This window comes from Peromyscus leucopus, chromosome 7, assembly GCF_004664715.2.
Source record: "Peromyscus leucopus breed LL Stock chromosome 7, UCI_PerLeu_2.1, whole genome shotgun sequence".
In the NCBI taxonomy this organism is placed as follows: domain Eukaryota; kingdom Metazoa; phylum Chordata; class Mammalia; order Rodentia; family Cricetidae; genus Peromyscus; species Peromyscus leucopus.
The window spans coordinates 51,273,563-51,300,134 of NC_051069.1; the positions used below are offsets into that span (position 1 = coordinate 51,273,563).

The window sequence follows — 26,572 nt, forward strand, 5'->3', positions numbered from 1 at the left end:
AACAACGACAAACCAAACAAACAGAAAACAAAACAAAATCCTACAATTATGAAGTAATTTAAGATGTCTGAGTCTTAAAAATCAATTAAAGGCATAAAGGGGACTCCAAGATGGCTCAGCATGAAAGGACACTTGCTACTAAGCTTGACAACCTGAGTTTGATTCCTGGAATGTATATGGTAGAAGAATTGCCTACTACAAGTTGTCTTCTGCTATAAACCATGAAAGTATTGCCTTCTATACAATAAAAATGTACGAGAGTAGCAGCTGTAGCCCAGGCACTGCCCAAAGCACAACAAACAATACACAGAACACCAACTAGGAAGAGATGATTGTTATGAGTATCTATGGGAAGTCATAATGGTGCCTGACTAAATGAAGTTTCTTATGCATCATACTGAGAAAGTACAGAGTATGACATACTATCCAGACCTATAGAGGCAAAAACAGAGTGACAGGAGGCTGGCATGTAAGTAAGCAAGCAAGTATTAGCCACAATACTTACTGAAATTTCTGCCAGGAAGGAAAAGCATGGCTGGAAAAAATTTTTTAAGATCAATTACTTTGAATAATTCTAATGAGTAAGAATATAGATGATGCCTTTTCCTCTTCAGCTTTGATCTACATTGATTTAGGACATGGGACATACAGGCTTGGTGGGTTCCCAGAAAAGAATAGGGTTTGGGACTCTGGATTGGTTGATTTTCTTTTTAAGAAGATTTCATTATTTATGTGTCTGTATGTGCACATGGGTATCCAGAGACCAAAAGAGGGAGTCTGATGCCTTGGGGCTTGAGTTACAGGCAGTTGTGTACATCTCAATGTGAGTGCAGGGAAATAAACTCTGGTCCTCTGTAATAGCAGCAAGTTTTCTTAACCACATAGCCATCTCTCCAGCCTCCGATTGTTTTGAATATGAAAAGTATGGGCCAGTGAGATGGCTCAGTGAGTAAAGGTGCTTGCCAAGCCATGCCTGACAACCTGAGTTTTATCCCTGGGACCCACATGGTAAAAGGATTGAACTCCTGCAAGTTGTCTTCTAATCTTCATATGTGCACTGTGACACACATGCTTATCCCACTCCCAACACACATACACACACAGAAAACAACCACAAATTTAAAATGACCATAAAACATATGTTCCAAGCATTTGAGCTATTTGTAATCTTGAGGAATTACCAGAACCTGGGAGGGATTGTATTGTATTATGATTTGTATCTGAAATGTACTCCAGAAGTTCATATACTGAAGACTTGGTCCCCAGGGCTGTAGTGTTCACAGTGTGGGATATAAGAGATACCTGGATCATGAGGGCTCTGGCTTCATCAATGACTGATCCATTTATGGATTCACAGCTTCATGTGTTTTGGGGAAAGGACTTTGCTAGTTTGCTTGCTTGCTTGCTGCTTATTTATTTATTTATTTATTTATTTATTTATTTATTTATTTATATCACCTTTTACCTAAAAGTTGTGAAAGAGGAACAAGGACATTTTAAAGACCATGAGAACTGTATTATGAAATTTAGCTACTGTAAGTTATTATAGGGTATCATGTTTAATAGTATGATAAGCCAACTAGAGAATCTACACTATACTAAAACCATGTTTATATTCCAAAAGTCCTCATATCACCAGCTTGCTACCCAGAAGTTGTAACAACCAAGATGAAATGGTGCTTAGAGGAAAGAAAATATATCACTCTAGGAATATCAGGACAGATATCAGGAGTTCAAAAGAAACAATATCATTCAACAGGCCTTACTGCTGCCAGCAATACTACATTTCAGGGCACATGGACAAACTTTCCATAGAGTTGATTTCTCTTGGGTATGAATTATAATGTTTACTAAACACTGAGGATTAAGTTCATGTGACTTTCTAACATGCCTTACCTTCAAAGTTTTCTCAACTGTTGGAACAAATGAATTAAAAATACTTAGCAGAACTACAACCTTCTGCATGTCTTACATCAGTGTATTTCCCTTCATTGTGAAGTCTCACATATATAATAAGTTCCTAGGAAATAGTATGGGCTTTAATATTTCTTTCCTTACATTCATGGGACATCTTGAGTATGGGTTCTTTCATGTTTTCAAAATAAACTGTCATAAATGGGGGCTGTTCCACATTAGTTTCTTAAAATTCTAAGTTCCAGTATGATGGAATCAAGACACGAGGGATTAAGGATTTCTGGCATTCTTCCTATCTGAAGTGATTCTGTTCACTGGGAGTTACTAGTGTTTGGTTAGTAGGTAAAGTCTGCTGTAGGCTTCCCTACATTCTCAACAAAAGGTTTCTCTCTAGTGTGGATTTTTACATGGTGAATGAGGTTAGAGGATGAAGTGAAGGTTTTCTCACATTCCGTACACTCATACGGCCTCTCACCAGTGTGAGTTCGGATATGTTCAGTTCGGCTCGAGGAAGTAGTGAAATCTTTCCCACAGTACTTACACTTATAGGGTTTTGTTCCAGTGTGAATACGAATGTGTTTAGTAAGGTATGAAAAATATTGAAAGGATTTCCCACACACATCACATTCAAATGGCTTTTCTACTGTGTGAGTTTTTAAATGGTCATGTAGCAGATTGTACCTACGATAGGCTTTCCCACAGTCTTTACACTCGTAGGGTTTGTCTCCAGTATGAATGGTCAGATGTTTGCGTAAGTATGAGGAGTTGAGGAAGGCTTTCCCACATTCCTTACATATACATGGTCTCTCTCCACTGTGAGTTCTTAAGTGTCTACGCAGGTATGAGGAAGCATGGAAGACTTTCCCACATTCACCACATATATGAGGCATCTCTCCACTGTGAGTTTTTCTTATATGGTTATGTAGGTATGAGGAATTGAGGAAGGCTTTTCCACATTCCTTGCATATATAGGGTCTTTCTCCACTGTGAGTTCTCACGTGTCTACGTAGATTTGAGTAAGAATGGAAGGCTTTTCCACATTCTCCACATATATAGGGTCTCTCTCCACTGTGAGTTCTTCCTATATGGTTCCGTAGGTATGAGGAAGTGAGGAAGGCTCTTCCACATTCCTTACATATGTAAGGTCTCTCTCCACTGTGAATTCTTATATGCTGACTAAGGCGCGGGGATGAAGCAAAGGCTTTCCCACACTCTTTACATGCAAAGGGCTTCTCTGAAGCATGGGTTGATATATGTGTTATAAGGCCTGACCTCTTAGCAAAAGCTTTCCCACAGTCCTTGCATTTGTATGGTTTCTCTCCAGTATGAGTTCTAAAATGTTCCACTAGCCTTGAGTAGGTAGTGAAGGCTTTCCCACATTCCTTACATTCATAGGGTTTTTCTCCAGTGTGACTTCGTAAATGTCTATTAAGATTTGAAGAACGTCCAAAGGCTCTTCCACAAATCTTACATGGATACGTTTTTATGGTGTGCACTTGAACAGAGGCATCAGGACTTGAGTGAGTAAAATGTTCAGTGTTGCAAGTACTGTGAGTTTTCATATGTGTCTTGAAATATGAATGCTCACTGAAGATTTCTCCACATTGTATATAGTAACAGAGTTCTTGTGCACTATGGCTTCTGACCTGTTGATAAAGGGATGATTTATGGTTAGAAAAATTTTCAGACCTATTGAAGGACTCCATTAAGTAAGGGCAGAAAAATTATGATTATTTTTGCCATTTTGACTACATCCAAGACTCCTATCCTAAAGTCTAGAACCATCAGTTTTAATTTGGAAAGATGCCTCAGTATTTTAGTATTTTTTTTTTAAATAATTTTTTAAAACTTTATTTTATGTGCACTGGCGTGAAAATGTCAGATACCAGGGAACTGGAGTTACAGACAGGTGTGAGATGCCATGTGGGTGCTGGGAACTGAACCTGGGTCCTCTGGAAGAGTAGCCAGTGCTCTTAACCGCTGAGCCATCTCTCCAGCTCCTGAGCCATATCTCCAACCCCATAGTTTTATTTTTGAGACAGGGTCTTACTATGTAGCCATGGCTGGCCTGAAGCCCAATATGTAGAGAAGGCTAGCTTTAAACTCATAGAGATCCACTTGCCTTTGCCTTCTGTATGCTTGGATTAAAGGTATGTGCCAGCACACCTGATCTCTTGCCCTTTTTCTTCTTTCTTTCTTTTTTTTTTTTTTAGAAGATGCCTCTCTCTTAAATAGCTCTAGCTCTCCTAGAACTTGATATGTAGACCAGGCTAGCCTCAAACTCAGAGATCTACTTGCCTCTGCTTCCCAAGTGCTTGGATTAAAGGTGTGCACTACCACGTCTGGCTTGGCCTCAGTATTTTAATGAAATTATTTTAAGAACCTCAGAAATCAGTAATATATATGCAGGAATGTGTACTTAGAAGGACTCTATCACCCCAAGTTTTGGCCTACACTCTAAGACATTTCTCTTAATAGGACGGATTACTTCTCTTATGTATTTATCATTTGTGTTGATTTTCTACAAAATTCCCAATCTTTTCTGAGTGTGGTAAATAAGAAATCTGGTTAATATCATCAACACTGTTCTCTCCTGTTGATAAAGGAATGAATTATGAAGTATGTTTAACTTTTTTATAGCATGTTTAGAATTTCTGCCATGTTTTCTTTTTCTTTTACTTTTTTCTTTTTTTAAAGATTTGTTTACTTAATGTATGTTGGTATGAGGGTGTCAGATCCTCTGGAAGTGGAATTACAGACAGCTGTGAGCTGCCATGTGGGTGCTGGGAATTGAACCCAGGTCTTCTGGAAGAGCAGTCAGTGCTCTTAACCTCTGAGCCATCTCTCCAGACCCCCACCCCCCTTTTTTTTTTTTTTGGTTTTTTGAGACAGGGTTTTCCTGTGTAGCTTTGTGCCTTTCCTGGAACTCACTCTGTAGACCAGGCTGGCCTCAAACTCACAGAGATCTGCCTGCCTCTGCCTCACACGTGCTGGGATTAAAGTTGTGCACCACCACAGACCGGCCCCATGTTTTCTTTCAAATTAAAAAATGCAACAGTAGTTTCCATTTGGGTTAAGCTCAAAATAATTGTTAGGATATCAAAGCTAGTATCTAGTTACACATGTGGGGCCATGTACTTGTGGAATTTCTTTCTTTTTTTTAGTTATATTGGGTGAGGTATGTAGATCTCACTGAGTTTGAGGTCTTCCTCGTCTACAGAGTGAATGAATACCAGGCCAGCCAGGCCTATGTGAGATCCTGTCTCAAATAAATAAAATAAACAAATAAAATTACATTTATTTATTTTGGAGGGGAGAGTGCATACAGCAGTGGTAAGAGGTAAGAGGCCAACCTGTGAGAGTCAATTCTCTCCTCCTACCATGTGGGTACTGTGGATCAAACTCAAGTTGTCAGACTTGAAATCAAGAGTTTTTACCCATTGAGCCATCCTGGCCAGAGGGATCTCTCTCTTTATTTTATTTTATTTTTTTTTTAAAGATTTATTTATTATATATACAGTGTTCTGTCTGATTATATGGCTGCAGGCCAGAAGAGGGCACCAGATCTCATTACAGATAGTTGTGAGCCACCATGTGGTTGCTGGGTATTAAACTCAGGACCTTTGGAAGAGCTGAGCCATCTCTCCAGCCCCCAGAGGGATCTCTTAAAGAATAGGTTTTATGATAGGTTTGGGACACCCAAAAATTCCTTTTATTCAAAATACTTCTAAGATACACTGCTGCTCCCTCCCGGTGCATGCTATTTGGTTTTCTCTACTGCCTATGAATGAGGGAAATAAATATCTCTGGCCAATCTTACTGTTTGTATTCCATTGGAAGTCTGTCCCCTCAAAAAATCCTGACGCAATGTTGACTCTTTGGTGCCAAGTGGCATTTCCCATTCTGAAGATAAACAGAAAAACAAAATTAAGAGTTGGAGAAAAATAAATGGTCAGTTACAAAGTTAAAAGACATACAGGTTTTTTGATTGTTCCCACTGAACCTGGCTAAGAAGAAAGAAAAGTGTGGTCATTTTGACCAAGTCAATAAAATGACTATACTAAGGATGTGAGTTTTAAATGTTTTATTTCAAACTGACTCTTTGAAAATTAAAACTCATGGCAAACAAGAACTATACTATTAGGGCTTCGAAGTAGCAAAGATCTGAGCAAAGAGTATATAAGACCATAAACATAAAACACAATAGATCATTTTGCAAAATTATAGGAAAACCTGAGAAGCCAAAAAAATAAGTCTATGAAGCAGAGGCTTTCGTACCTTTTCAGGTACATGGCCCACACACAAAGCCATCAAATGCATCTTTAAAAGATTTCACTTTAATTCTTTTTTTTTTTTTTTTTTTTTTTTTTTTGGTTTTCCGAGTCAGGGTTTCTCTGTGTAGCTTTGCACCTTTCCTGGAACTCACTCTGTAGCCCAGGCTGGCCTCGAACTCACAGAGATCCACCTGCCTCTGCCTCCCGAGTGCTGGGATTAAAGGCGTGCGCCACCACCGCCCGGCAGATTTCACTTTAATTCTAAACACATTCTTCACAAACACTCACCTTGGAGATCTTCTCTGTGCAAATCCTCTTCTTCCAACCAGGAGATCAGACTGGGTTTGATGACCTCACATCCTTATACAAGGCAAAGTGCATTCATGGAGGAAGTTCATGCAAAAGAGTATAAACGTCAGTATAATTCAGGAGCTGTTTGATTTTTTTTGTTCTGTTCTGTTTTGCTTTGTTTTTGGACAGGGTATCACTATGTAGTCCTAGAACTCGATATGTAGACCAGGTTGGCCTCAAACTCACATAACACTGCCTGTCTTCCTCCTGAGTACTTTGATTAAAGGTATGTGCCTTGGGCTGGAGAGATGGCTCAGAGGTTAAGAGCACTAGCTGTCTTCCAGAGGGCCCGGGTTCAATTCCCAACACTCACAACTGTCTGTAACTCCAGTTCTAGGGCATCTAACACCCTCACACCAATGCACACAAAATAAAGTTAAATAAATTATTTAAAAAATAAAGAAAGGTGTGTGCTACCATGCCAGGACATGAAGCTGTGCTTCTAATGAAAACAGGGCAATTATTTCAGAGAGCTTAAACAAGCAAATACTGCCTCTTCTATGCCCTGATGATTAATTACTGCCGAATTGACACCCTAATTGATGATTATGTACAGTCTAAGAAAATACTAATACTTCAGGTCAAATAGAAAGTAAAGTGAAACAAAGATAATTTTACTTTCAAACAGCAGGCTACATAGCATCAGATTCATCTAGGTTAAACTCACATAAGTAGGATGTACTCTGAATTTTTGACTTAGTATGTCAAAGGAAGAAAATGACAACATTTCTATATTCTTCTTTCTCTCACTTTTTTTTTTGGGGGGGGCAGGGCAGTGCTGGGGATTATACACAGGGACTTGCATAGAACACCTAGCTACTTCCCAGCTCAATAAATTTGATTTTTAAAAATTTATTTATTTTGAGACAGGGTCTCACTATGAGCTCTAGCTGTCCTGGAACTCATTATGTAGACCAGGCTGGCCTTGAACTCACAAAGACACATCTGCCTCTGCCTCTCAAGTGCTGGATTACAGCTCTGCACCACTATGTCAATCCAATAATTTATGTTTCTAACAAGGTGACTGGTAGTGACGCCAGTCACATGGTACAGCATTCTGCGAGCCACCACAGAAAATTAAAAGGCATAGTGGCCCCTACCTATTCAAGGTTTCGTTGTCTGTGGTTAATTACACACTACCCACCTGTCCAGGAAATACTAAATATAAATTTCCAGAAAAGATTGATCTAAAATTGCACACCATTTTGAGTAGCATTATAGAATCTCACACTATTCCTCTGTTCTGCCTTGGATGCCATCATCCTTTGCCCATCAAAGCCACACTCCATCTGCTACCTGCTCCGAGTCATTCAGCCCCTTTCTGAGTAGCTTGCTTGTTGCAATACAGTGAACCTTGCCAGACATGGTGGCACAGACCTTTAATCTCAGCATTTGCACTTGGGAGGCAGAGGCAAGTGGATCTCTGTGAATTCAAGGCCAGCTTGATTTACACAATGAGTTCCGGTTCATCCATGGCTAAATAATGAGACTGTCTCAAAACAAAACAAAAAACAATATAGCGACACTTATGGAGCTCATGGAGCTCTCATTTTACTAATGGCCTCAAAACAACAGTAGTCGTGATGGCAACTCAGATGTGCCAAAGGGAAGTTGTAAAGTGTGGACGGGAAACCCGCACGCTGAGGTTGCTATTATCTTCTCTTAACAGTTCTCTCTCTCTCTCGCTTTCCTTTTTTTTTTGTTTTTTCAAGACAGGGTTTCTCTGTGTAACAACCCTGGCTGTCCTATAGACCCTATAGACCAGGCTGACCTCGACTCACTGAGATCCCCTGCCTCTGCCTCTAAGTGCTGGGATTAAAGGCATGCGCCACCACACCCAGCTCAGGAGTTTTATTTCTTGTTTGAGCGTTTTGCCTTCATGTATATGTGTACTATGTGCACACAGTGCCCCAGAGGCCACAAGAGGCAGCCAACCCCTGGAACTGAACTTACAGGTAAGGTTGCGAGCTGCTATTTGGGAACAGAGAACCAAACCTGGGTCCTCTGCAAGAGTAACAAACAAGTGCTCTTAACTGTTGAGGTATCTCTTCAGCCTAATGCTAAAATCTACTCTCCAGCTAGATGTTTATGGTACATATCTATAATCCCAGCACTTGGTAAGTGGAGGCAGGAAGATCACAAGTTCAAGGTCAACCTTAATTACAATGAGATCTTTTTTCCAAAAATTAAATCTCTAATCTGTGAAATCAGGAAAAAGGAACTCAAAATGTTCAGTTCAGTTCCATGTAGTTCTAGACATCCACTGGGAATCTTGGATCTTATCTTCCACAGATAGACTATGGTACTAGGACACAGTCTGTGTGCCTCCTACTTTCCATTTCATTCTGATCCCTGAGGACACCCAGGATACACCATCCTTCTCCTCCCTAAGGAGCCATAGGGAGCGGTGGCAGTCCTACCCGCTGAGGCCAGGTTCTGGTAGTTCTCCAGCATCACTTCTCTGTAGAGGTCTCTGTGAGCTTGATCCAATAAAATCCATTCTTCTTGGGTGAAGTCCACAGCCACATCATCAAAAGTTACCGAGACCTAAAACACACACACACACACACACACACACACACACACACACACACACACACACAGTTTGAGTAAACAATAATATATGCATCAATATTCTCTACAGTTGAAGAAGTGAGACCCAACACCCATAAAGAAATCTGAGAGCTTCCATTGACTGCCCCAGGCCTTAGTGGCCCCAATACCTGCCCATACCTACACTTAACTTGTTGATATGCTCCAGTCACTTACTATTAATGACCCTCTGACAGGTGAACAGACCTTGCCATATTCAAACTGGAAGCCCTTTTCTCAATTTCTTAAATATACTTCTAAGCACAGTACATGTTACCTTAACAGTGATAGATCAATACTGAAAAAAAAAAAAAAAGACACTAGATCTTCCTTATCATTTGTCAGCATAACTGAACTGGACATAATTAATGTGCATTTGGCATCATGAGTGTCAAGATGAATTAGTAATTATTGAAATCCTGGGATGATTTTCAGGTAATACCTCAACCATATCAGAGTCCCCACTCTCTCAGAAATTCCGCTAGGTACTCAGTTCTTCAGGGGGCTTCTATTTGTTTCAGAAGCTCTGGAAAGTGTGCCCTGAAGAAAGTGTGTCTGCAAGGTAGGGTAAGCATGTCACCTGTGAGACACAGTTCCTACATACCTGGTAACAATTTGTCAGGCAATCCGCCACCATCTTTTCTACCGTTATCTTTTCTTCAAGAACGGAGTCTGAGTCCCTCCAGGGAGTTCCTGGAAAAGACAAAAGACATGAGAGCCCAGAGCTGCCTTTAATTCTTATACATCCTGACTCATTCTGTCTGCCATATCTCCTTTTCTGTGGTTGTGATAAAATACTCTGACAAGCCGGGTGGTGGCGGCGCATACCTTTAATCCCAGCACTCGGGAGGCAGAGGCAGGCGGATTTCTTTGAGTTCGAGGCCAGCCTGGGCTACCAAGTGAGTTCCAGGAAAGGCACAAAGCTACACAGAGAAACCCTGTCTCGAAAAACCAAATAAATAAATAAATAAATAAATAAATAAATAAATAAATAAATACTCTAACAAAAGCAATTTAAGGAGAAAGGGTTCATTCTGGCTCACAGTTTCAGGGTACAGCCCAGCACATCATGGTGGGAAAGTAAAGGAGCTCAAAGCAACTGGTCACATCACAGCCACAATCAGGAAGCAGAAAAGCAATGGATGCATTGCTCAGCTCACTCTCCATCTTATACAGTCCGGGATCCTTGTTAAGATGGGTCTTCCCCCATAAATTAACCTAATGAAGATAATCCCTCACAGACATTCTCAGAGGTTACCCTTAATCTAGATAGTATCTCAAAGGTGTGCCCAGAGATCTGTCCCCTAGGTGATATTAGAACCTGTTGACAATTAACAATAACCATTACACAGCCCTACTATGAAACCCATGTAATCCTGCACACCTGCAGAAACTCACCCATAGACACAAACATGATGCCACTGCAGTCCTGTGTCACCCAGAAGCAGGAAACAAGTGGGCGGACCATGCCGCGCACTGGGAAAACGTCTCATTTTACAGGGAAGACAACTTAAGTCAGAGAGGTGACACTTTATTTTCCCCTAGTAATATATTTCACGAGGATTATACAGAACTCTTCAAAACACACATATAAGGAAGGCGTCAGACTTACCATCCACATTATTATGGGTTGGGTTTTGAGATGTTCTCACAGATTCATGTGTTGACTGTGCAATATTCCCTTACACTGTGTGAATGTATGTCACTGTGACTGGTTTAATAAAAAAGCTAACCAGACAGTAGCTAGGCAGGATTTTCAGGGCAGAGAGAATGCTGGGGGAGAAGGGCGGAGCCTCAGGAGTCACCAGCCAGCTGTGGAAGCAGCAGCACAGAGAGCACACAGACAGGCAAATGAGCCCTGGGGCAGCACACAGATGGATAGAAATGGGTTAATTAGGTTATAAGAGCTAGCTAAAACACGCCTAAGCTTTTGGCTGGGCTTTCATAATTAATAAGAAGTCTCCCTGTGGTTATTTGGGAGCCAGCAATCCCAACGAAAAAGTTCACCTACAGTTGACAGCTTGGTAATACAGCAGTGTACACCTCCTTTGGTAGGTGACTGGGTCATGAGAGATCACCAGTTGATTAAACAATTGATAACTATGGATACATAACTTAATGGGCTATTATGAGGTATCAGAATTAGGGTGTGGGACCTAGATGGAGGAAGTAGGTCACTGAGGATGTGTTCCCAAAGAAATTATTATTATTATTATTATTTGCACTCTTCCTCTCGCTGGTTCTGCTTCCTGGCTGCTGTGGGGTGAGCAGCCCCATTTCACAGTATCTTTCCCACCATGATGTTCTGCCTCGCCACAGGCTCAGAAACAGGGTCAAGCGAACTTAGATGAAAACCTCTGAAGCTCAGAGCAATAAACTTTTTCCCTTATAAGATGCTGGTGTCAAGCTTTTTTTTGTTTTGACACAAGGTCTCATGTAGTCTCATGGCCTCAAGCTTGATATGCAGCCATGGATAAACTTCCTAGTCATCCTACCTTACCTCTCAAGTGATGGAATTACAGGTGTGCACTACCATACATGGTTTATGTGGTGCTGTATGAAACCAGGGTCTTTGGGCATACTAGGCAACTGATCTACCAACTGATCCCAGCCCCAGTCACAATTTTATCACAGTGACAGGAAATTAACATGAGCATTCACTAGTCTACTAAAAGGTAAACTAAGCAGTGTAGTATGACTGTTTAGGCTGGGACCATAGGAATCTTTATTATTCAGGGGACTTAAATCAGATTCCCTGAAAAGGAACAACAGGTCTGGCCATGGAACACATCAGCAGTTGCCATCCTGAAGGTGGAATTGTCCACATACTCCTTTTTCCATGCTAAGGCAACCTCACTTAGTTATCTCAAGAGATGGTGAAACTCGATACTTTATCTGAATAAAGTTATCAGGAGCCTGCTCCTACCAATCATCAAAAAGCAATAGTTCATTATCATACATGAGCTCACTTTCCACATATGATGTAAGTAAAAGCTACTAAAGGCAATGCACCTTGTTTTTTTGAAGATTTATTTATTTATTTATTATGTATACAATGTTCTGTCTGCATGTATGCCTGCAGGCCAGAAGAGGGCACCAGATCTCATCACAGATGGTTGTGAGCCACCATATGGTTGCTGGGAATTGAACAGATAGTACTCTTAACCACTGGGCCATGTCTCCAGCCTGGCAGTGCACCTTGTAATAGGAGTATTATTAATAACACTGTCATTTACTGAAGACCAATGTGTGAACATGCAATATACCTATATTTATATATAAACTAGTTGATTATTATTTTTAAAACTAATTACATTTTATTTTGCATATAGAGGAGTGTCCACCTTGCACATGTGGAGGTCAGGGAAAACTTGGTTCTCTTCTTCCACCATATGAATTTGGGGGATTGAACCCAGGTCATCTGGCATGGGGCAATGCCTTTACCAGGTGAATCATCTTGCTGGTCCTATATAAACCTATTTAACTGCCTTACCGACCCTTCACAGTAGGCATAATGAAAAAACAGGTCTAGACAGTGCAAGTAACTGCTTCAATATGTCAGTTACACAGTGGTGAATTTAGACTGAATGCAGGACGTTGTTGCAAAGTTCTCATCTTCTGTCTGTCATGTTTTATTTTCTAAGACCGGAACTAGAGATTCTCCTGCCTCAGTTTTCCAAGTACTGGGATTAAAGGCATGTGCAGCCACACCTGGCCTTAATCTCCTGTGATTGTCATTCTTGCCTCGACAGGCTCAGAAGTACAGCTGAGACCTGTGCTGTACAATATAATATAGCAGTGACTTCCACAACTACTGCTGATCACTTCTATGAAGTCAGGATTTTTTTTTTTTTTTTGAGACAAAAATCTCACGTAGCCCAGGCCAGCCTTGAACTTGCTATAAGACTGAGAATGACTTTTAACTCCTGATCCTCCTGTCTCCACCTCCCAAGTGTTAGAATTACAAATATGCAATACCATACCTAGCTTGAAGCTAGTATTTCTAAAGGTTTGGTTTGTTTGTTGGTGGGTTGTTTAAGACAACCTAGAATTTGAGATGTAGAACGGGCTAGCTTCAAACTCACAGAGATCCATCTGCCTTTGCCTCTCAAGTCCTGCCATACCCGGGTGAACTATAGTTTTACGTGTCCCGACTGACTGGTGTTTTTTGATGTTATTGCTATTGTTTGGCATAGTGCTCACATCCCGTCCATGCTGGGCAGGCGCCACTGCTGAGCTACACTGGCAGGCTCCAGCTCACCTTTAACACGTCTTACCTCACAGATGGACCAACTGAAGAGCAGGCCAACCCAGTGGTTATTTTCCTACTTTCTACATGCGTAACTAGAATACAGACGTTCTTGGCAGCTGGCAGAATCCCTTCAATTAGCTGTCTGACATATAAAGTGGAGGTTTTTATGAAGAAGCAAACAGAGCTGGGTGTGGTAGCCCACACAATCATACACTTGGGAGGTTGAGGCAGAAGGATTACTACAAATTCCAGGCCAACTGGAGCTACATAGCAAGATCCTGTCTCAAAAACTGAAGAATCCCCTTCTCATTCTTCACAGAAATAGAAAAACAAACAAACAAAAAAACAAAAAACCAACACCAAAACTACCTTAAAATTCATATGGAACCACAAAAGACCCTGAATAGCCAAACAATCTTAAACAAACAGAACACAGAGTCAACAGTCATAAAAACAATATGGTACTGGCACAAAAACAGACATGTAGAGGGGCTGGAGAGATGCCTCAGCGGTTAAGAGCACCAGCTGCTCTTCCCAAGGACCCAGGTTCACTTCCCAGCATTCACATGGCAGCTCATAGTCATCTGTAACTCCTGTTCCAGGGGATCCAATGCCCTCATACAGACATACCTGCAGGCAAAACACCAATGTACATAAAATAAAAATAAAAAATTATATTAAAAAAAGACATGCAGACCAATGGAACAAAATCAAAGATCCAAACACAACTTCAGCATTTAATATTTGACAATGATACCAAAAACATAAGCTGGAGAAAAGAAACATCTTCAACAAATGGTGCTGGGGAAATTGAATGTCCGCATGTAGAAGCATAAAAGTAGACCCATATCTACCACCTTGCACAAAAACTCACTCCAAATGGATCAAAGGCCTACACCTGAAACCTGAAATAGTGAAACTGTTAGGAGAAAACATAGGTATTATTACCCTATATCATTCATATAAGCATAGGAAAAGACCTCCTGAGTAGGACTCCATTTGCCCAAGAATTAAATCCAACAATTGCCAAAACTAAAAAGCTCCTGTGCAGCTAAAGAAATAGTCAACTGAAGCCAAGTGGATCTCTGTGAGTTCGAGGCCAGCCTGGTCTACAGAGCGAGATCCAGGACAGGCACCAAAACTACATGGAGAAACCCTGTCTCGAAAAACAAACTATCATCAACTGGGTAAAGAGGAAGCCCACCGAATGGGAATCTTTGCCCACTGTACATCTGACAGAAGATTAATACCCTGAATATATAAAGAGCTTTAAAAAAAAAGGGAAAAAAAGAAAAGAAAAAGAAAGAAACAAAACAAACAAAAACCCCCACAAATGACCCATTCATAAATAGGGCCTGGGACCTGAACAGAGTTCTCAAAAGAAAAACAAACAAAGTTTCAAAAATGTTGATCATCTCTAGCAATTGGGAAAAAGCAAATCAAAACAACTTTGACAGTAAAGCTCAACCAACAACAAATGCTGAATAGAGTGTGGGGGAAAGGAACCTTCCTTCATTGTTGGGGGGACTGCAAACTGGTACAGCCACTACAAGAATCAGTGTGGAGAATCAACCAACCAACCAACCAACCAACCAACCAGTCAACCAATCAATCTTTCTCTCTCTGGTTTTTTGAGATAAAGTTTCTCTGTGTAGCCCTGGCTGTCCTAGAACTTGCTCTATAGACCAGGCCAGCCTCAAACTCAGAGATCCGCCTGCGAGTGCTTCCCAAGTGCTGGAATTAAAGACATGCACCACCATCTGGCTCAAGTGTGGAGAACTCTCAAAAAGCTAAAAATAAATCTATAGTTGGACCCAGCTATACCACTTCTTAGCATATGCCCAAAAAACTCAACATCTGCTACTTGCTCAACCATGTTCACTGATGCTCTATTCACAATAACTAGAAACTGAAAACAACATAAATGTTCTTCAACTGATAAAGGGATAATGAAAATATGGTACGTATATCTTATGGAATACTATTCAGCTGTGAAGAAAAAATAAAATCATGAACTTTGCAGGTAAATGAATGGAACTACAAAAGATCATAATGAGTGAGTTACTCAAGACCAAGAAAGACAGACATCTCGTGTTCTCTGTCACCTGAGGCTCTTAGCTCCAAATCTTCAGATGTAAACACACAACCTGGTGTAGCTGTGGAAACCAGGGAAGTAGAAAGGACCATTGCTGGAGTCAGGAGAGTGGGGTAGTAACAGAGAGGAGAATAGCACAGTACGATTGATCTGAAATGGGAAATAGGAAAAATGGGGGAGGGGCTTTAATTAGGAAGCAGGAAGGAGAAAATACAGAAGAAGGGTAAAATAATAGTAAGGATATCTGAAAAAGTTGTAAGAAATCATACTATTAACTATCTACTTTGAAAAACCTATAATACACATAAGTCTGTATAAATATACATATATAGTTAAAATGAAAATTTCTCATCTGAGCTGACAATGTTCCCTTCAAGAACTTAAGATCACTTAACAAAAAACCTAATACCAGGCATGAGAAGTCCTCTTTTGAGTTGCTGGTCGGGCAGTCCAAGAGACTTCTAAAACATACAGGCTATTGCGATTACCCTTGCTTGCCCCCCAGAGATTGAAGGAGTCCCTATTGCTGAAGACACCATGCATTGATATTTATGTGTGTGACAAGAATTAATGGAAAGAGGCAATAAATATGAAAGAGAGCAAGAAAAAGGCATATGGAAGGGTTCGGAGGAAGGAAAAGGAAAGGAGATGATGTAAATTACAATCTCAAAAATAAAAGAGAGAAATTGAACAAAAAAGAAATAATTGGGGAGTCTTGGAAGTCTCTACCCTCATGTACAATAAACCAGATGTAATAAAGTGCCCCTGAGAAGTTTAGAATTGAATACCAACATGAAAGACTTGATATAACTAGCAATCATGCTACTTAACCCATCCAACACAACTTATTGTTGTCTTCACCTGACCTACTGCACTAAACCTTTGGAAGGTTTCATTGGCCAGTGTAAAGGTCCCTGGGTCTTGAAGTAAAACCATTAGCTACATGAAAACAAGCAGGTGGTCATACCAATTGTTTTTTTTTTTTTTTTTTTTTTTTTTTTTTTTTTTTTTTGAGACAAGGCTTCATTATGTAGCCCAGGCAAGCCTTGTGATCCTCTGCCTCACTTTCTGAGTCACTGCAATTACTGGCCTCTGCCGTCACACACATCTTCAAATGACTGTCAATATGGCGTATACTGACAGGGTCAATGTTATTTTCCCCTTTCTAGTTTGTAATGAACAGAAAGCAGGTCGCATTGGCCTGACAAGATGAATAAATAGTGTATCTTTATATCACCATCCCTCTTATCTGTCTACTCTCCTGGTTTATACCATAACAGTCCCCAGAAGACTTGACAGAGCATGAAGCAGCCCACAGGTAAACTATGGTGGCATTGTGTTAATTGGATCCAATGACTCAAAAACTTTTATAAGAGATAACACAGCTGGGACAGTGACATGTGACGGGGGGGGGGGCACAGCTGGGACAGTGGCATGTGATGGGGGGCACAGCTGGAACAGTGGCATGTGACGGGGGGGGGGGGGGACAGCTGGGACAGTGGCATGTGAAAGGGGGGGAGAGCAGAGGCAGGCAGAGATCTGAGTTCCGGGCCATCATCATCTACTTATCCAGCTCCAGGCAGGATACATAGTGGGACCCTGTCTCAAAAGAAAGGAGGCATGGTAATACACACCGTAATCCCAGCACTAAGGAAACAGAGGCACGAAGATCGTCAATTCAAGACTCTCTAAGCTACATAAAGAGATTTTATTCAAAAATAAAACAAAGGAACCGTACCACCCACTTCTCCCCCACCCCCAGCCATGCAGGAGTGGGAGGGGGGCTGGTGAGGTGGCTCAGCAGGTGAGGTACTTGCTTGCCCGCTGAGTTCAATCCCCAGGATTCAAAATAGTAGGGGGACTGCAAGTTGTCTTCTAACCTCCACATGTCTGTTGTGGCATCTTTGCACACACACACACACACACACACACACACACACAAAAAAAACAACCCCACACCACACACACACACACACACACACACACACACACACACAAATATGGAAGTATACCAAAAAAATCTAAAGTGTGGAAGATTTAGGGGTGAGATTTTCTAAAGGTTCAGTGCTGTAGTCAAGACATTCATTTGAAAATTTCATTTAGGTTATTGCTCCTCATACCAACCCAAACGAGACATTACAGAAATTTGACTTTGGAGTGTAGCATTTCCAGGATTTGAATGTGTTTTAACACATCTGCAGTCACCTACCTCTATGGCCCCCAGTTTCAAGTGCAGGCCAGAACAAGTTAGGACAGCTGTAGCAGAAGGGGGTTCAGCAGGCAAAGGAGCTCGCCACAGAAGCCTGGAGACCCGCATCCAATCTCCAGAACCCACAAAAGAAAGAATGGACTCCATAAGGTTGTCCTCTGGCCTTCATGTGTGTGCTATGGCACACGCACAGCCACACCCACCATACACATGTATGCAAGAATAACAAATGTTTTTAAAGATTTACTTATATATACAGTGTTGCGCCTGCATGTGCCCCTGCAGACCAGAAGAGGGCACCAGATCTCATTACAGATGGTTGTGAGCCACCATGTGGTGCTGGGAATTGAACTCAGGACCTCTGGAAGAGCAGTCAGTGCTCTTAACCTCTGAGTCATCCCCCCAGCCCATAAATATAAAGCTTTAAAGCATATAACGCAAGGTTTTCAAGTCCTGATCTGAATCATTCAGCAGATGCAAAGATGTCCAAGTGCCAGACAACACCTGAGCGTTCTTGGTACTTTAAAGCAATCCTGAGCCTTTTGTGTATCTGCGTCTGGAGGCTAAACTCAGAGCTCAGGCTTGCCAAGTAAGTTCCATACCACTGGGGTACACACACTCCAGGCACCATGCCCTCTTTTAAAGATGAACTCTTCTGCTTTTGAGAAACAGTTGTGGCTCATGACCAGAACATTCACAGAGTGACTAGACACACAGTTACCAAAGCAGAAGTGAGTAATTCCTGACCATGTGGCCCAAGAAGCATACGCTACTTACCACCAACTTTTACTGCAGTTTACAAACCTCTCCTTTGGAGCTATTGTAAGTACATAGAAAAAATAAAAAAGAAAGAGGAAGAAACACAGGCATTTTTAAACATCCCATGAGACTTCGACTAGAAACAGCAAATTTTTTAAAGAATGTAAAACTCTTCAAAAGTTACTACAGAGCCAGGCATGGTGCTAGACACTAGAAATCCCAACACCTGGGAGGTAAAGGCTGGCGGAGCAGGAGTTCCTCAATTACACAGCAGGCTGAGGCCAGCCTGGGTTACGTGAGACCCTATTTCAAAGAACAAACAGAGGCCGTGGAGGTGGATGGGTGAGTAAAGGCCAAGCCATAAAACCCAAGTTTGAGCTGCAGCACCCAGACAGTGGAAAGAGAACCAACTCCTGCAAATTGTTCTCTGACCTCTGAGGCAGGGGAATTCCTGTTTTGAAATTTTCTAAGGATGCACAGGTCTAGGAACTTCACACGGAGAGGGCGGAGTACTCTTGCTTTCACCAGCAGAAAGCCTTGGTCACACAGTATCTACATTTATGTACAAAATATTCAGGGCGGGGGTGTGTGGCTCACTGAATGAGCAGTTTTACTAGCAGTAAAGTCAAGGGGAGAGGTAAAGAATGAGAGAGTAGAGAAAGGAAAGGCAAGGAAAAGGAAGGAAGGGGAAAAGAAAAGCAACGATTAAAGAAATAAACATTCAGGGGGGTGTGGTGGCGCACGCCTTTAGTCCAAGCACTATGGAGGCAGAGGCAGAAGGATCTCCACGAGTTCGAGGCCAACTTCGTCTACACAGCGAATTCCCGTGCAGCCAAAAAAAAAATTAAAAAAAAAAAAAATAAACATTCACATTCACTCCCAAACAGAAATGTTTATTCCTAGACACCTAAGAATACTTTTTCTACCCCAACGTCCAGTGTCATGTGACAGAGTTAAACCGCCGATGTCAAGACAAAGCCACGCTGTGCGTGGGAAGCTTCCTTCACAAACCCCAGCCCGCGGCGCTCACCCGAGCTCCACGATCGCTGGGTCGCGCGGAGGAGGCGGCGGCTGCAGGGCGATGCCAGCGGCGGAGTTCCGTCCCCTGGAAGACTGACTAATCTGCAAGGCGGCTGGGGAGTTTTCTGCAGAGGGGGCCGAGCCCACGGCAAGCCCCTGGGAGGCCGGGGAGCGTTCACAGCGGCGGAGGGAGGGAGGCGCGGTGCACGTGAGACCCGCCGGGCCCCGCTATGGGCCTTCGCGGACACAGCCACGCCCTAAACTGACCCTTCACGGCCGCCGTCGCCTCCACCTCCGCGACTCCCTAGGAGTAAAGATGGACCAGAGGTGGAGAACGGCACTGCGAACTACAGGATGCAGCCATCGCTGGGGGGGGGGGGCCTATGTGGCGTCACTTCCCCTTCCGTTCTGGAGTGTAGCCCGGGAGATTCGGGTCTCGGCCATCCTGGACCGAGATGGAGTTCTTGGAGCTGAGAAATGGCTCTGGGGTTAAGAGGGTTGCTCTTGTTGAGGACCCAGGTTTGATCCCAGCACCCAGGTGGCGGCTCACAGTTTTCCGTAACTTCACCCCGTCTGACTTAAATCTTAAATCTCTCTCTATGTCTCGCTCCTTTTCGCAAGAGGCAAAGGCAGGCAGATCTCTTGTGAGTTCATGGCTAGCCTGCATAGTGAGGCAGAGAGACTGAGATGATTCTGGAGCCAAATATGAGTGACTATGGTCCAGGAACACAGATTTGAAGTTATCCCCAATTCCACATGCAAATGTGGTTACTCTTTCACAAAATAATAGTAACAGAACAAAGAAAATTATAAAGCATGTAACAGACCTTAGCACAGCTGACGCCATGATGGAAGTATCGTTCAGGCTGTAAAACTCAGCATGTAGACAGCACCACCTGCTAAAACAAAGGCCTAATCCATCAAAATCTATAGTTACGAGAAAGTTTCTAAATGTAATAACCTTGCTTTTTGGCTTCTGTAGTTCTGCTTCTGGCTAACTGTTCTTGTTAAGTGAAGTATGTCAACATGGTGCTTAAAAGCTCACGCTGAGCCGGGCGGTGGTGGCGCACGCCTTTAATCCCAGCACTCGGGAGGCAGAGGCAGGCAGATCTCTGTGAGTTCGAGGCCAGCCTGGTCTACCAAGTGAGTTCCAGGAAAGGCGCAAAGCTACACAAAGAAACCCTGTCTCGAAAAACCAAAAAAAAAAAAAAAAAAAAAAAAAAAAAAACTCATGCTGAGAAAGCCTTGGGGTTATACTGGGATCTTGACCACCCAGTGTAGTCACCAGCTGGCTAATAAAGACATTTAATTGGCTTAAACTTGTGTCCGAGCAATCTTCTCTGGTGGATACCCCACAACAAGCACAATCCCAGATACATTGGTGGAAACATCAGGTAGGTCTGTTTCAGAAAAAGGAGAAAAATCTTCTCCATAGACATCAGATACAATCTAAATCCTCTGTTTAGTGGAAGCTACTGCTGTTCGTACAGACTTAATAGTCACAAAGATATTAGGTCACACACAGGGCAAGAAATGACTACTAAGGCTACCAAAGACTGCTGGATTTTGTCAAAGGCTTTTCCTGCACCTATTGAGGTGGTTGTGTGACTTTTGTCTTTAAGTCCATTTATGTGATTTATTACATTTATTGACTTGTATGTGTTGGACCATCCCTGCATTTCAGGGATAAAGCCAATTTGCTCTGATATAATACTCTTAAAATGTTTTTTAAAGTTTTAAAATTAGATTTATGCATTTTATTTTATGTGTGTTTTGCCTGCATATATGTCTGTGCGCCACATGCATATTTGGTGCCCATGGAAGTCAGAAGAAGGCATCACATCCCCTGGAACTGGAGTTTACACAGTTGTGAACCAGCATGTGCTGGGAATTGAACATGGGTCCTCTGCAAGAGCAATAAGTGCTCTTAACCGTTGAGCTATCTCTCTAGATAGATACATGCGTAACCCTTTAAATGTATGCCTTTATTCTGTTTGCAAGTATTTTAATGAGCATTTTTTTTTGTGTGTCTCTGTTCTGTTGAGTCTGTTTTTGTTGTGGTCTTTATCTGTTTTTGATATTAGAGTGATATTGGGTCATAGAAGGAATTGTGGAGGGCTTCTGTTTCTTTTTCTCTTTCTTTCTTCTTCCTTCCTCCTTTCTTTCCTTACTTCCTTCTTTTCTTTCTTCTTTCTTTCGTTCTCTCTCTTTCTCTTTCTTTCTCTCTCTCTTTCTTTCTCTGTCTCTCTTTCTCTCTCTCTCCTCTCTTTCTTTCTTTCTTCTTTCTTTCATCTTTCTATAATTTAAGAGGGCTGGCTATAGATCTTTAAAAGTCTGATAGAATCTCCTGTGAAGCCATCTGGCTTTTTGTTACAATTTCAATCTCCTCATTTGTTATGGGTCTCTTTAGGTTGTTGACTTCTTGGTTTAGTTTTGGTGGTTTGGCTGAATCTGGAAATCATCCATTTCTTTTAGGTTTTTCCAACCTAATGAAGTACAGGTTTTTAAAATATTCCCTTATAATGTTCTGAATTTCTTTAGTGTATATTTCCCTGTTGATTTCTAAATCTGTTAATTTCGGTCCTCTTTTTTTTTTTTTTTCTTTTGGTTAGTTGGGCCAAGTGTCAGTCTTACTTACCTTCTTAATGAACCAGCTCTTAGATTCAGTGATACTTTATATTGTTCCAGGGGATGTGATGCCTTCTTCTGACCTCCATGGGCACCAAACATGCATGTGGCGCACAGACATATATGCAGGCAAAACACACATAAAATAAAATCAATCTATTTCATTGATTTCTGCTCTGATTTTTCTTATTTCTTGCTATGAACTGGATTTGCATTTGGTTTGCTTTTCTTCCAAATTTTTGAATTGCATCATTAAGTCATTTATTTGTACTCTCTGATTTTTTTTTTCATTGTTAGGAGAGAATTTTATTTTAAAAGTGTCATCTTAAACTGCAAGGATGTCCGTTAAACATCACAATCAAACATGCCAAAGGAGAAGCCATGTTGTCACAATGCCTACTTACCCCCCCACACACACCTCAACCCACCCTTGCTGACCTTCTATACCCCCCTTTTTTTCTTTTTTTTCTTTTTATTAAACAAGAGAAAGTAGACAGATACATGTTGGTAAATGCTAACTGTCTGTATTCACATGGAGACACAGTGTAATCTCTGAGCCCAATATACAGAGAAAGGAAAAAAGCTAGAAGTCTATGCACTACTACACAGGGGCCTGGCACCCCCCAGCCTCCAGCAGAGCCAAGGGGGCCGAAGGGTTTTTCTTTTTTCCCACAGAGCACAGTGGTGGTGTAGAATCCACAGTTTGAGACAACAAAGGATAAAAATGAATTTAGAACAGAATAGTGGAGATTCTTTTCCTGTTGTATTTTGTTCAAGGTATTTCCCCCAAAATAGGTTGAGAACCATGGTGTTGAGAAGAGACCTCAAAAACAGGGCTACTGAGCACAAGAGGGGTCAGGGGGAGGGAAATGACTGCAACTTGCTCCCAGGAACTGGAGAAAATTAAAAAATAAAAAGAAAATAAAAAAGAGGGCTGGAATCCATCAGTCTTCTGTGCTAGTCATCCTCGCCTTCATCCTCCTCTCCTTCCTCCCCTTCATCATCATCTTCATCTTCTTCACCTTCATCTTCATCCCTTTCCTCATCAATATCTTCCAAGCCTTCCTCTTCATCATCATCATCATCATCATCATCATCATCATCTTCTGCCTCTCCTTCTTCATCGTCCATATCAGGAACCAAATAGTACTGTAAGGGGTTTGGCCAAATGTCATCTTTGATGACCTCTCCTAACTCATCTGCACCTGCATCAGAATGGTCAGTGAACCAGGTGAAGAAGCTCTCCGGCTCTTCATGCTGCCTCTTCCTGCTGGCCTTATTCTGCGTTTGACTTGAGCGTTTTGTCAAATCCTTTCCAGACTTCCATTTGATTTCAGTGGACTTTGAAGATGGGTCGCCACTCTCATTCAGATGAAATTCTTTGGAGAGAACTTTATTTTCAAAGTAAGGATTTTCATCAAAATAAAAATCTATTCTGTAACCTGATTTAATGTCTTCAAATTCTGTCACTTCAACTCTGGTCAAGTAATGCAGAGCCTCTTCATCTTCCTCCCCTAGCAGTGCAGACACTTGTGGATGGTTGACAAATGTTGTTACCCAAAAATTTGGGATTTTGGCGATCAATTCTGACCTCTTCTGAAAAAATGGTTGGCGGAGTTTGTTATATTTTTGTTCTACTTTCAAAATTTCCTCACTGGCTTGTTCATTAAGTCTGTCTATTTCATTTTGTACTTCGTCAATGTGTTCAATTGCTTCTTGCTGTTCTTTTTCTCCCTTCGGCAGCCCGGGAGAGGCCGACTTGTCCTCCAGCTTCGGGGCAGGAGCCGATCTGGGTTTCTTGGACTGAGGCAGGAGCGCAGATTGCCATGGCACAGGGGAAGAGGCCAGGAGCCAGAGGCCAGCGGCCCGATGCTCACAGCAGGAAGGAACTCGCAGGAACTCACTCTCTGATTTTTTTAAACGTAGGCACTTAGAGCTGTACATTTCTTTCAGCATTCATTGCTTTCAATTTATCCTGGAAGTTTTGTTGTATTGTGTTTTCATCTTCATTTAGTACCAGAAAAATTTTAAATTTCTTTTTTGATTTCTTATTGAAGGGACCTGAGTACTGCAGGATGCTTCCCACTGGACCCTGGCTTAGGCACAGACCACACCCAAACACCAATATCCAAGCACAAACCAAACACAAAGCAATCCTTTATTAAGCAAAGCAGAGACAAGGTGGCTGGATCTGAATTGGACAGAAGCTTTGTGTTAAGAGGGAAAAAGGGGAAGTCTGTGTTAGAATGAGCTGGGATGAGTAAGTTCTGATTGGGTATTTCAATTAGTGTAGTCAAAATAATGAATTTTGATGGTTGGACTTTGATGTTTTGACAGTTGGATCTTGGTGATCAGTCTCAGGAATGAGTCAGGCATAAGAAAGTGGCCAAATAAAGGAACAGACCTTGGTGACTGGCATCAGGAATGTAATCCAATGGTTTAGGAAGGGAGAGAGAAGGGTAAAAGGCAAAACCTGTTGGTGCCATGGTTGCCGTGCTCTGGCCTGGGTGTGCTATGCCCAGGCCTGCTAGAACCCTCCACTTATTTGCCCTGTTCGTCATTCAGTAATGAGTTGTTTAATCTCCATGAGTGTGTGTGTTTACTAAAGATTTGTTTTCTGTCCATTTTAAGTTTTACCCTATTGTGGTCAGATAGGATACAAAGAGTGATTTCAATCTTTTAAAATTTGTTTTATGTCCCAGGATATTGTCTATATTAGAAATTTTCCATGTGCTGCTGAGCTGAATGTATATGCTTTGGTGTTTGGGTGGACTATTCTATATATATGTTAAGTCCATTTGATGTATGATGTCAATTCTGATGTTTCTCTGTTTATTTTTTTGTCCAGATTACCTGTCTATTGGAGAAAGTGGAGTGTTGAAATCACCTGTTAATATTCTGATCCCACCCCTTGGGGCCGCCCCGCATCCTGATGTAGAAGCCTCTTCTTAAGGAAAACTCCGCCCTTTCTCTCTCCTTCTAATTTTCCTCCCACGAAGTGCACACCTCCTCCCTTCCCCCCCCTCTGTCTCCCTCTTTCTGTCTCTCTGCCTCTTTATTTCTCTATTATAATAAACTCTCTGCATGGATACAGCATCTGGGTGTGTATTACTGGTCACTGCCACTGCTGCCATGCCCACATGGCGTGCATCTGCCCAACATGTTTCCCTGCACATGTGGAATACCCTCGGGGCCCCCTCATAATAAATCATAACACCTACTATTAATGGATTGATGTTAATCTGTGTCTTAAATCCAGTAGTACAATTTTTATGAAATTGGGTACACCAGAGTTTGATACCTGTATTTAGGAGAGTAGTTCTTGTGTAGAGAACCTCATGCTCACAAATAAGCACTAGAGAAACCAGAAGCATTATACTTGCAGGCTTTTCTCTTTAACAAAAAGGATGTATATCTGTTTTCTACCCAGAAGCCTGGGAGTGGATGTAGCCTGGTAATCTGTGCTACTTGTAGGGCAGGCCACACCCAAATCTCCCAGACTATTATGTTATTCTAGACTCTTCCTTCCTGGACCTTTATCTTTAGCTTTGTTTCTCAGTCCCCATACTTAGGGGAGATAGTACATGTATTTTATAGCCTGCCGATGATTATGTTATTTGTGACTATGATTGAGACCACACCAAACCCTAGGTCCTTAAGCTATAGAACCCATTTTTTTTTTTTTTGTAAGAGGTCACATATACTGTGCCAAAGAGTTTTGGTGTAGTTGAACCTTAAGCTTTATTGTGCACATGGGATTGAGATAATTGTTACCAGGAAACTTTTTTCCAAAATTGTATTATACATAATGTTTAAAATAAACTGCCTGGTGTCTGGCTCTAGAAGTTTGCAACACCAACTAAGTTGTGTTGAACCTGCTTCCTTCTTGCCTCACAGAGGTTGTTACCCTGCTGGCTGTGGCATTTGAAGGGACCCCCACATTCTTGGTTAATTGTTCCCTTGATTCAAACAAAGTCTCTATCTCTGGTTTTTTGAGACAGGGTTTCTCTGTCTATCCCTGGTTGTCCTGGAACTTGCTCTGTAGACGAGGCTGGCCTAAAACTCACAGAGATTCACCTACTTCTGCCTCCCAAGTGCTGGGACCCGCCGCCGCCGCCGCCACCACCACCCAAAAAAGTGTCTCTTTTTATCCCTTCTGATTAATTTTGGTCTGAAGTCTATTTTGTCAGATATTAGGGTAGTGATGCCTGTTGCCTCTCGGTCTCATTTGACTGGAGTACTTTTTTTTTTTTTTTAAAGATTTATTTATTTATTATGTATACAGCATGTATGACTGCAGCCAGAAGAGGCAAGATCTCATTACAGATGTTGTGAACACATGTGTTGCTGGAATTGAACTCAGGACCTCTGGAAGAGCAGTCAGTGCTCTTAACCTCTGAGCCATCTCTCCAGCCCGACTGGAGTACTTTTATCCATTCTTTTTCCACTAAGGCAGTAAGATGGTTAAAGCTACAATG

General features: G+C 41.7%; 2 protein-coding genes across 4 annotated transcripts; both read right to left on the reverse strand.

The window, feature by feature from the left end:
* Window positions 1–965: 965 nt before the first annotated feature.
* Window positions 966–19,830, reverse strand: LOC114695190 (zinc finger protein 778-like). 3 transcript variants are annotated; one of them, XM_028872411.2, is made up of 6 exons: window positions 19,477–19,830; window positions 9,736–9,824; window positions 8,960–9,086; window positions 6,477–6,548; window positions 5,735–5,817; window positions 966–3,560 (listed from the first exon to the last, which is right to left on the reverse strand). In XM_028872411.2, exons 2-6 carry the CDS (start codon window positions 9,766–9,768, stop codon window positions 2,250–2,252), a joined length of 1,626 nt encoding a protein of 541 aa, XP_028728244.1. In that variant the 5' UTR covers window positions 9,769–9,824; window positions 19,477–19,830; the 3' UTR covers window positions 966–2,249. The 3 variants fall into 3 exon arrangements, with proteins under 3 accessions (XP_028728244.1, XP_037063621.1, XP_028728243.1); XM_037207726.1 differs by lacking the exon at window positions 19,477–19,830 and adding an exon at window positions 10,744–11,355; XM_028872410.2 differs by lacking the exon at window positions 19,477–19,830 and having other exon boundaries at window positions 9,736–9,983.
* Window positions 19,831–22,835: 3,005 nt separating this feature from the next.
* On the reverse strand, window positions 22,836–24,038 carry LOC114695191 (protein SET-like). Its single transcript, XM_028872412.2, has one exon. The coding sequence runs from the start codon at window positions 24,036–24,038 to the stop codon at window positions 23,052–23,054; it is 987 nt and encodes a 328-aa protein (XP_028728245.2). The 3' UTR covers window positions 22,836–23,051.
* Between the last annotated feature and the right edge of the window lie 2,534 nt (window positions 24,039–26,572).